This window comes from Acipenser ruthenus, chromosome 17, assembly GCF_902713425.1.
Source record: "Acipenser ruthenus chromosome 17, fAciRut3.2 maternal haplotype, whole genome shotgun sequence".
Lineage (NCBI taxonomy): Eukaryota > Metazoa > Chordata > Actinopteri > Acipenseriformes > Acipenseridae > Acipenser > Acipenser ruthenus.
The window spans coordinates 32,600,558-32,612,511 of NC_081205.1; the positions used below are offsets into that span (position 1 = coordinate 32,600,558).

The following is an 11,954-nucleotide window of genomic DNA, read 5'->3' on the forward strand; positions in this document are numbered from 1 at the left end:
CAGCAGTGTGCATGTTCAGTAGTGGGGATGGCACTGTCTTATTGATGGAGGTGAGTGAGTTAGCTCTAGTTTACAGCTTTCTGTCATATCTCCAGCACTCTTGAAAGGTGCAATACTTCAGATGAGGAATACAGCATTCTCAGTGAAGTTAAAGAGAAAAAAAACATGGTCAGGTCATGTATAAAGGTCTTTACTCTAAAATGCAGTTTGCAGATTTACAGACTAAACACACAGTGGTTCAAATTGCAAAATCCTGTTCCCAGTCCTTAGCACATACTGCCACCTGCTGGTGTAAAAGTGCATCAAATAATAAAAACATGCCATTCTTTTCATTCTTGTGTGCTGTTTTTAATTATTCTTTTTTGTGTCATTCCAGAAGAAACTGCTCTTGTAGTTTTTAGAAGTAAATGACAGCAAAAAACACCCTGAAATTTCACTACATAGTCTTTGAATTACATGTACCAGTAGAGTTCCAGTTCATTTAGATTTTAGTCACTTACTGATACTCAGTCATTTAAGATTTATCAAAGAAGGTGGGCGTGATGTTAGTAACTAGGCTAAAGTGAACCATTTTCCAATTTGCTGTTGCATATTTTTCTTTTGAACAGGTTATTTAGTGGTCACAGGTAAGTTATTAGAGTCTCAGTTCAGCTTTGTGTATACTACTGTCCCATTCCAAAGGATAAGAACATGATCTCTAATGACCGTGCTGGCTCACCATCACACCTGACAATCAACTTTCCTGACAGCGTCCGAATAAATAAAATGAAGACATGTAATCACTCCTAGATGCCTCATTACAGCATGATGCCCTAATCCTTCAGGGACTGCTTATGAGATTGTATCCTGCTTGACGCTTGTCTGAAAGTACACTTCACACGCTGTCTAGAAACACATCCCACTTCAGAGCTCGTATCCTGCATCTCATTTTACACAAAGACAGTGACGTGTGCTTGGCATGTCTTCGCAGCGCTATTACTGTCCAGAGCACAGCTGAAAATGGGAATTTTGATATTAAAAGAAAACACAAAAGTCGCCAACAATTACGCACTTTATTTATTTTGATGGATAATTCTGTATTTCATGGTGCTTTCCATCCCCCCAATGAAATGACCATCTGTACATTTAATAGTTATTAAAGAAAAAACATGGTACAAAAGCCACCATCAATATGGCATTGTTTTTCAAGACCTGGCTTTTAAAAGAGCTGGAAAAAGGTGCTGGGCTCAGTACTTAATATTTAACTGTGTTTTACATTCAAATGCTGGGCACTGTGCTGCAAAGTCAAGGAAAGGGATGATCATACTCATTGGATTCAATCGAAACATACAGCAGTGCTTTATGATCTCAGTTCTATCCATGGCGCTATTCAATTAATCAAAATACATTGTGAAGCCTTTTTATCTAAAACCCACCTACTGTATACCGTGCCTTTGAAAAGATTGATGGAATAATCTTCAATAGAAAGGGAATACGGTAACACTGCGTGTTCTGATTGAATACAAACCAGCGAAACACTACACTTTCATTCAAAATAAATATTCCAATGAAGGTTGTTAAAGCACATAGTGCACGTATTCACCTTCACTTCATATCATTTAATCAATATAAACAAGGTTCCAGTGGAAGGTTATTCAAAGCTTGCTTTTAGTTTTTAAATGAAAAGCAAAAAGAAAATTTGAATAATCCAAGACTCAGGCTTGCCTAGTTCTATACGAGTCCAGTGCTAAAGCACGCTGTGCAGGAGGAGCCTGCAGAACAGGGGTCAGTCCCGTCAGCGTGCGTTACACTTGCAAACCCAAGACGTTACCTTCCTTAGCGAGCCCTTCCTCGCATCGAGCAGCGTATTGTGGTGCAGCTGATAGCGTTTCCAGCAGGTCTGTGTCATATTCCATGTGATGACGTGGGTATCATTTCATTTTTTATTTTTGCTGATAATGTGTTTTTTTTTTTTTTTTTTTTTCCGCCAGAGCCAGAGTTTAAAAATATCAAAGGGGGGGGGGGGGGGGGGGGTTCGTACGTGTTCATGCAAGTGTGGTGATAGGCTGGACAGTGCAGTGTGATAATCATATGTACAGCATGCTGATCCAGAAGTGGGCATCAAGTGGCTGGCCCTCCTACTGCTAAACTGGTTACTGTCTAAGGTGAGACAAGGCGACCAGAGCAGCATTGAAAGGACCCGCATGCATGCTACGTCACGTCTGGAGCGGCAGTGGGTTAGGGGTGATACACATAGACAAGTCAGTAGATAATCAAAGAAAAAGACAAGACGGTCCGTCCATGCAGCTTTATTTCAGGGACATCCCACCTGTGAAGAGGATAGACACAATAATGTTTTAATCCATTTCACTGTAACCTGCAATTTTCAGAACGATACTTAAAAATAAAGGTAACATGAAGTATCTATAATTAAACTGCCTTGAGTGGCGCTGAGGAATCTAAACAGGTGCAGATCTTAATAATGCTACCCTAGATTCCCCCCTCCCAGTGAGCTCGCTGGTTTGTCGTCTCTGTCGCACTGTACTCACCTCTCAGTGTTAGCCCCTGCCGTTGGCCATGCGGTTCATTCCGAGCCGGTCTATCGGCACACCAAAGCGTCTTTTGGGAAGGTCAACTACTTTTCTGCAATAAAAATGAGAAAAAAAGAAATCTGAATGTTTTTTTTTTTATCTAATGTCTTATTAGTTACATCTAATTGGTTTAAATCATTAAATGTTGCATTTTAACTGATCATTTTTTTGTAATAGTTATCATTGCACAAGAGACTCAATGTATCATTTGTAGGGATATGTGTATGTATGCCCATACACACGCACGCACGCACGCACGCACGCACGCACGCACACACACACACATTTCTGAATTAGTGGATCTGAAGCTGTATATACTGAGTTGTACAGTTCATTTCCAAGGATGGCAGGCTAAACTCCCATCAGTCATCTATTCACACAGTGCCTACTCACAATAAACATAGAGGAAAACTACATGCACTCCCCCAATATCCTTAGTGTAAGTGGCAGGACTGCTTGGCCAGACACGCCGCGGTATTTTTAGCTGCAAACTGTGATATCGCATTACTCCTGAGCACAGTTACATCATGTCAAAATGACACCACCTGCTGCTCTTGGCTAAAAATGCAAGGGCACTTGGATTTCTAGCCAAGACATTTTACAAAAATACTTTAAAATAATAGGATCACTATTTGTTTTGCTGAGTAATATTTGGCCACAAGTCACTGACAGTTTATTTTCAGTAATTGTATTATTTAATTAACTTGGTTGTTTCTTTATAAAGGGAACACATATAATACTATCTTTAACCCAAAAATAACAATTGTGTAATTTAGAAATACAGAACTAAACTTAATTTTCTAATAATAATACAACTAATACATGTCAGACATTGATGTAATTTTTTCTTTTCAGTGTTTTATAATAGAAGTACTTATTGTTCTCTTGCCCCATGAGTAAACCCTGAAGGTTATGAGCATCATGCATAACAGCTTAGTGCTTGGCACCCTGGTACCTTGCTCTTATTTCTGTGCACTCTGAGGTCATTTGAAGTTCTATTGCATATGTTTGTGCTGGCACCTTACTGTGAAATGCTATACTGAGAAAGAAAACACAAAAGTCAGTTTCATTCTAAAGCACTGTAAATGCAGTTCTAGAGTCATTGGGATGAGTTCCACAGCCCCACTGGGAAACAGCATGGTATACCTGACCAGACTCTAGAAGGATTGTACTTGCCCTGCACGCGGTCCTGGTTTTTAGAGCAATCCAACTTTTTGAGAAGCGCTACCATGTTCCAACCAGCAGCCCCATGCTAAACCCCCTCCAGAGTAATCAGGATCTTCTGCTGGATCAGTTAGGAAATCAACTGAAGACCATCAGACTTATTACAGGTGGGATGACTCCTATAATGACTCTATTCAGCTCAGTACAGGCTCAATATGCCTTCCCGGGACACTAAATGCCAGCATCATCTATTGAGCACAAGTTAGATACATCAGGATACAGTATTCCTGCAATAGGCACACAATACTAATTGGTTGTCAATACTATAGTAGTAATATTAACATTGTTTCCTATTGGATGAATAGAGGATTTCTAAAGAGAGTTTACATTTTTAACAGCCCACCTTTCTGTACGGAGGTCCAGTATTTTTTGTACCTCAGAGGTGGCATTCATTTAAATCAATGCAACATGACCGGTGGAACAAGGGTTCTGCGTTCGGTGGGGCAGGGGGACCTCTTCAAAGAGGACAGAGAGGCTGCAGTGGCTCACCTTTGTTTGCCCTTCATTTCCATGGTGCTCAGGGACAGCCTGTCCAGCGGTGTGCCGAAGCCAGGGAAGCTCCTCTTCCGCTTGGTCTCCATGACATCGTTCCCCAGGCTCACAAGCTTGTCCAGGAGAAGCAGCTTGGCGGTCAGGTCACTCGCTACCTTCTCCTCACCAGACATGGAGCTGGAGCCCGTGTCCCGGACCATCGAGGAATCCATAAACTGAAAGAGATGACAGGACTGTGAGCATCCCAAGCATGGGCTGTACTGAGGAGAGGGGCAGGCAGGGGGTCTTAAACATATAACGAAATAGAAGAAAACTACAGTAACACTTTCTATAAGAATCCAAAATAAATAGTTAGTTACACTTCTATAAATGTCTTATAAAAGGTGCTCATTTCTTCTTCTTCTTCTTCTTCTTCTTCTTCTTCTTCTTTTTCTTCTTCTTCTTCTTTTTCTTCTTCTTCTTCTTCTTCTTCTTCTTATACATTTTTAAAATTATTACAAAATAAATGTATAAACTGGTCAACGTTGTTTATTTCTGGTTATGTGCAGTAATCTTATTGGGTGCATTGTACCTTTCTGGAAAAAAAAGTGCTAAAGAATCTTGCCATACTTTACCATTTTTAAGACTTGAGCTTGCAGCTTTACTTTAGCAGTCAATAAAATGGTTTTGTAATAAAATGTTATGCCATATTGATAACTGCCCAGACCTTTAAAAACACATGTATATAACCTCATCCTAAAAGTACAGATTGACACTGCTGTCAGATCATTTCACCAAGCTGGAGGTATGATACCACTTTTGTACTTGTGTTGATCTGTTACTAATTATGCAGTGTTTTTAGTCCCTCTCTGGAAAATGACACTATTTGTTTTGACCAGAGTCTATCAGCTGATTACAGTGTGTAATCACAGGCTTGTTCCTGGTAATTGCATTATCAAGTGAAGGGTTCCTACCAGTTCAATGGCTGAGAAAACGCTGCCAAAAATAACACTGAAAATAAAGAGAGATCAGGGCAATTTGGAGCTGGATGTGAGCCAGCCTGACTGGGGAGGTCTTGGCTTGTCACCATCTTCTTTTTAGAAGCTTTGTTACAGTTCTTAAGTAAAGAAAATGTTATTTTAAGATGAGCATATCAATGGAGGCTATGGTTGTTTTTTGGCGAGTCTCTCTGCTTGCTTTTAGCAGCATGCAAGCTGGAGCGATTCATTGCATTTGTGTTTAACGTACTTGATACATTACACAAGCAAGGCTGGAAAAGTTGCAAAAAATATATATGGATTATTGGATATACTGTAATGCGCCCAATGAAATAACCAAGGAGTATTTTGGAGGAGTTTTTATTTATTTATTGTGCTTTCATTTAAATAACATGGGCTTAAAAAGTACGTACACTGTGTCGCTATCTTTAAGAACATTTGAGACACGGTTAGGGTGCATGTACTGTATTTCTTTCCCATCTCTTACCTCCGGTGCCCCCTCCGCCAGCTGTGACCTGCCTGAGATCCAGTGAAGAAGTGTAGCCGCTAGCAGACAGTGCACAAGGACCCACCTGCAACCCAGCATCTGAAACACAGCATATACTGTCTCCATGTACACAGTGCACAAGGACCCACCTGCAACCCAGCATCTGAAACACAGCATATACTGTCTCCATGTACACAGTGCACAGGGACCCACCTGCAACCCAGCATCTGAAACACAGCATATACTGTCTCCATGTACACAGTGCACAAGGACGCACCTGCAACCCAGCATCTGAAACACAGCATATACTGTCTCCATGTACACAGTGCACAAGGACCCACCTGCAACCCAGCATCTGAAACACAGCATATACTGTCTCCATGTACACAGTGCACAAGGACCCACCTGCAACCCAGCATCTGAAACACAGCATATACTCTCCATGTGCACAGCACAGCCCACACACAGGGACAGCACAGTGCAGCCACACACAGGGACAGCACAGTGCAGTCCACACACAGGGACAGCACAGTGCAGCCACACACAGGGACAGCACAGTGCAGCCACACACAGGGACAGAGCAGTGTAGCCCGCACACAGGGTTAACACAGTGCAGCCCACACACAGGGACAGCACAGTGCAGATCGCACACAGGGACAGCACAGTGCAGCCACACGCAGGAACAGTACAGTGCAGCCACACACAGGGACAGCACAGTGCAGCCACACACAGGGACAGCACAGTGCAGCCACACACAGGGACAGCACAGTGCAGCCACTCTAGTCTGGACCCTACAGTCAAAATTCACACCTACACTAAAACCTTTATATTACTTTTTAAATATGTCTGAAGCATTTGTAAGTGATCTTGCTACTGTTTGTGAACTGTAAATGTTACATGATCTATTTCTTGTAATCGAGGATCGGTGCATGTAACTCAGTAGCTGGTGGCAGAGTAACACTGTTCTATCTGTTACACTAGACCACAGACACAAAGCCAGTGTCTTTGCATTGTAGACTGAAAGCCATGTGTCTTTCCAGACAATACCAGTCATGGCATCTTTCAAGTTTCCCTCTTGTCACTGGACAAGTGAAGTTACCATTACAAGTTAATAACCATCTGTATAGCAAGCCCAGCAGAATTTAGAAAATATATTAAGTGGGTGAGGAATTTGAAGTAAAAAATAAATAAATAAATAAATAAATAAATGCCGTTTTTTTGGTAGCCTTTTGTTCTCTAAAAACTATTTAAAAAAAAAAGAATTAAAGAATTTAAAAGAATAAAAGTTAGCCTTCATAGACCTGACCCAGTTTCAATTCCTATTGTACCGAGTTCGGACCAGGTACTGATGATGGTGTTGAAAATACTCTTGATAAAAACGACTGCAGGACTGAGAGCAGAGGGGGGGGGGGGGGGGGGGGGGGGGGCAGGGGTGTCATGTTTTGTTACACGCACTGGTTTCCCTGCTTTGTAAATTGAAAGAGGTCACACATAAGGATATCTTTTAGACAATGTTGGTCTTTCCGTACTTGATTTCTGTGATTAAATGGCAGGATACCTGTTTGCTTCTGACTCTTGGAAAACAGGCTCCGTCTGTGAAAATACCCAGTGTGCTCAGTCTCCCCTCCAAAACAAACTGATAAACGGACCACTTTATAATATGAAAACTAATATATAACTGTATGAGCCATGAATTCTGACATTTGGATTTACTTTGAATGAAACATGTTCTGCTTCCTCCTCTCCCACCCTTATAAAAATATGATTACCCGCAAATAAAGTAATATTTCAGTGATATACTGCTGCTGTCCAAGCAGTTAAGCGATGGCTTATTGCTGGAGTACCAAGTATAATAATGTAGGTGTTACTGATGGAAGTCACCACCAGCCAAGCCAAAGAATAAACTTTTAAACTGAGACAGCAGTACGGCTCTGATAGAGGGAACAGATGAGAGCAGTTTGAGGTGTGACCTCCGACTGAAGAAAGAAGTGGAGGAGAATGATTGTCAGAACATGTGTAGGAAGAAGGACAGTCTAATGAATAGGGCTTAGCGAAGGAGGCTGCATATCAGGGTTAGCGCTAGGACTTGATTTAGGGTTAGCGTTTGGGTTAGAACTACAGTAAGTATTTTCTCAAATTGCTTTTTAAACCAGAATTGTTATCAGGAGCCAGTAATCAACTGAGGAATTGCTCTCAATAAACATTTTGCTTCAGGAGGAATCCCCCAGTCAGTTAATGACCAGTGCAGTACATATGGGATAACACAATTAGCAATGCAATCACCATTGCTTTTGAAAAATACATTTGCACAATGTCATACTCAGGAGGCAGCAACAGGACTTAGATGAAGATTAAATAATGTCTCCCTCAAGGCAAACATACATCACACCCCACATACTGCCAGCAACCTTTTCATACAATGTATTGTCTGGGTTGCAATTATGATTATTCATTCTCAGTTTGGTACCAATCTTGGATCCCTATCGGACTTGAAACAGACTAAAATGCAACACATTTTTCATCATACCAAAAAAAAAACTTTCAGTATTACACTTACTGTATTTATTATTTACTTTTAAATGCCTTTCTGTCAGAATGGAAAATTAAACATCCATACTTTTTAAGTCTAGTTTCAGCGAGCAGCTATATTACATTATTATTAGTTGCCATGAAAAATCTATAAAATATATGACGGGGGTCTTTGTATTTAAACAATTTCAGATGCACAGTATCTTCATATTCCCATTATTATTATTATTATTATTATTATTTATTTCTTAGCAGACGCCCTTATCCAGGGCGACTTACAATTGTTACAAGATATCACATTATACATTATTTCACATTATACAGATATCACATTATTTTTACAAACAATTACCCATTTATACAGTTGGGTTTTTACTGGAGCAATCTAGGTAAAATACCTTGCTCAAGGGTACAACAGCAGTGTCCCCCACTGGGGATTGAACCCACAAACCCTCCGGTCAAGAGTCCAGACGCCTAACCACTACTCACACTGCTGCCATGACTTTAACAGTCCAAATAAACAACCAAAAAATAATAACATTGAATTGTATTTTGAATTCCTTATCTGATTGGCTTTTTAATTGTTTTAGAACAGCACTGTTGCAGAGGGACATTTGCAGTTCAGCTGAGAAGCAAACTACATTGTCTAGCGAGACACGATCATTGCAACATGATCAGTACCTAAAAATACAGTTCAATGAACAACATACTGCAGGATAAACAGACTGGAAGTCTACCAGCGCGGCTTGCTTATTGTTCACTAGGTTTTAATCTGCGGCAGCTGTGATACTGATGGCTGTTAAACCGTAATCAATTAACAGCAATTTAGATTCCTTGAATTTCTTTTTTTTATTATTTCAGCTATTTAACAATTATTTAAGGAATATACTGCATGTTCGCTGTAGAAAAAAAGAAAAAGACAATAATAATAATAATAATAATAATAATAATAATAATAATAATAATAATTAATAATAATAATAATAATAATAATAATGTAATAAGGAAAATAATAACAAATTGAAAAAAAAAACAGAAAGAAAAGCAATCTGAACACATGCCTTTGTAATTCAGACCTACCTTTCTGTAGTCGTTGTTGAAAAGTGCCTGAAATTTGTAAGTTCAAGTTTTCCCTCTCTTTGCTTGTTCCTGGTGTTGACTTTCAGGTTTTTATAGTCTCTCCTCGGAGGTCTGCAATCCAATCTGTGGTCCTGCTTTCTCTGACATCATTTCTAAACATTTTCCACTGCTCCTTGCCCTGAACCTCTCTCCTCCAGACATTATAATATTTATTACACTGATCCGGGTTATTAGTTACGGGGGGGGGGGGGGGGGGGGGGGGGGGGGGGGGGGCAGTGATTTTCACCTTCTTTGCTCTGGATTTCATTCCTGCTAATAACACCAGCAGAGCAAGTTAATGTCCTGGACAATTCACTAAAGGTCACATCATCACTAAACTGATGGAGCATGTCACTGTGCCATACACAGCAGTGTGTTAAAGGCGTATACAGTATCTGGCATTACCTACAGCAGGTATAGGATCCACGGTGCATGATATGTGCTTTTTAATACCACAGCTAATTACAAGGAATGAAGAATAGAATATTGGTCACCTAGAGATCACAGTCAAATGAAAATCCACAGAGGGGGAACAGCTCATCTGCATAACGAGCTCCCTCGTCAAATGGGGGGGGGACGGGGGGGGGGAGGGGGGGGGGGGGGGGGGGGGGGGGGGACAGGATATCCTGGCACGTGTTGAGAAACACATGTGTAGGGCCATTCTCCTGAACCCTCAATGTTTTGCTGCAGAGAGCTCCTCCATCTTCTTCTCTCTTCTGCAATGTGTCCCATCAGAATGCATTCACAGTGTTGCATTAGCCTGGAAATCCATTAATGGAGGACAGCCATTTCACAAAACAGATGCTGACAAACCAACCCTTTAATATTTATTAGCTAGTGCAGCTGTCAATCATGATAAACATGGAATAGCTTTCTTCATTTTTGTGGTTATACATCTGGAACAAGGAGTACAGCAAAAGTGAGCAATATTATTATTATTATTATAATTATTATTATTATTAGTAGTAGTAGTAGTAGTAGTAGTAGGATTAGTAGGAGTAGTAGGGGTAGTAGGAGTAGTAGTAGTAGTAGTAGTATTAATATTAGTAGTATAAGTAGTATTAGTTGAAGTAGTTGTAATAATCATAGTCGTACTAGTATTTTGATATGAAGACTATTAATTATCCTTGGTAGTGTTTTAAACAAGGGTCCCCAAGGCACAGGAAATAGCACAAGGCATGCTTAGGAGCCGAGGGAGCAGTTCAGTCGCCATGCGTTTCACCCTATTGGGAATGAGAAACCAGATCACTATTCATTCCAGTTCCTTCACCTCTCTTTCAAACTGACACTGGTCCATCCTGATGGCCCTGGTGCTGCATTGCGTGACTGAATGATGTTTAATGAAGGTGTGGTTGTGACAGCAGAGTTCACTCTTCTTCCATGTGGAGCCTCCAGTGGTGAAAGACCTTGTTGCTGTACCCACAGTGCCGCTACCTAACCCCTCGTGTCATCGCTGCCACGACTGGAAATGGGTGATTTAGATTGCTATACCCCTTAGCAACCCCCCACAGCACAGTAAACGGTTTGCATACCTGTAGATGCCTGGCATGCACAGTAAAAACAAGTACTTGACCTGGAATATCAAACAAAGGGGACCCATGTGTGCCCAGGACACCTGTGATTAATGTGAGCCGCTACACAGGAACTACAGGCTGGATGCTGCGCAGATATACTGCTAACTTCAAACTGATGCAAAATAAGTTTGAGTCATGTCTGTTTCATAGAAGCCTCAAATTATGAGTATTAGTATTATTTATTTATTTATTTCTTAGCAGACGCAAAAATGTAATCAAACTAAATGTGGATTTGTATGGGTGAATCAGATCCGAGCTGTTTTGACTTCTACTCATCTTCTAAAGAGCTTCTCTTTTTCATTCTTCATGTAGGACAAAGAGAAATAAAGTTGTAATGATTTAAACAGTAGTGGATCTTAATACCCTAACAGTCTTAGACCTGCTATTTGTCACAGGTCTTGTGTATTTGTATTGTAATGTTGCTCTTAACTAAGCCCTGGGGTATAAGCACTGGATCAATAGAGCTGAAGAGCAGTGATACTCAGATCTGTCAGTGTTCAGATCGGTAGAGAGATACATGGAGATATAAAAGCCTTCTTAAAACATTATGAACAATTACAAATGCATGTGCCTATTGAATGTCATGTTTGTATTTCACAAAACCACATTAGACTCCATTCTGAAAGCTATTTCCTCTGTATCGTCACAATTCTGTATCGATTCCTACTGGAATTGGCTGGGTATTCTTCCCCCCTTTTGGAAACACAATATTGATTTTGCAGATTTTGGAGCTTTGAGAATCTGGTCCAATACATGGCAAACTGTTATTAACAACACACAGAGCATGTGTCCAGTCTTTGTTTACAGTGCAGCCTTATGCATCTAGCCTAGCTAAGTTCATACTAACCTTTCCTTCCAGGAAGCAAACTCTGTAAACATTGGGCCTCCATGTCTTCCCTCTCCATCGAAAACATGCATCTTTTAATAGACTCAGTAATGGGGTACAGTTGCTCCAGAAATCTAAATGCAATGCAGTGGTAGC

General features: G+C 40.5%; 1 protein-coding gene across 1 annotated transcript; it reads right to left on the minus strand.

The window, feature by feature from the left end:
* Positions 1-1,033: 1,033 nt before the first annotated feature.
* Positions 1,034-9,473, minus strand: LOC117423284 (osteocrin-like). The gene is made up of 5 exons (XM_058990431.1): positions 9,360-9,473; positions 5,751-5,849; positions 4,284-4,501; positions 2,529-2,622; positions 1,034-2,308 (listed from the first exon to the last, which is right to left on the minus strand). The coding sequence occupies exons 2-4, from the start codon at positions 5,847-5,849 to the stop codon at positions 2,538-2,540; spliced, it is 402 nt and encodes a 133-aa protein (XP_058846414.1). The 5' UTR covers positions 9,360-9,473; the 3' UTR covers positions 1,034-2,308; positions 2,529-2,537.
* Between the last annotated feature and the right edge of the window lie 2,481 nt (positions 9,474-11,954).

What these genes read in the sequence shown, in the direction of transcription:
- LOC117423284 (XM_058990431.1), bottom strand. Translation starts at nt 5,849, where the DNA reads ATGCTGGGTTGCAGGTGGGTCCTTGTGCACTGTCTGCTAGCGGCTACA. An exon ending in TGGCGGAGGGGGCACCGGAG is followed by an intron (nt 4,502 to 5,750) that starts GTAAGAGATGGG and finishes CATCTCTTTCAG; the next exon opens with TTTATGGATTCCTCGATGGT. An exon ending in GAAATGAAGGGCAAACAAAG is followed by an intron (nt 2,623 to 4,283) that starts GTGAGCCACTGC and finishes TTTTTATTGCAG; the next exon opens with AAAAGTAGTTGACCTTCCCA.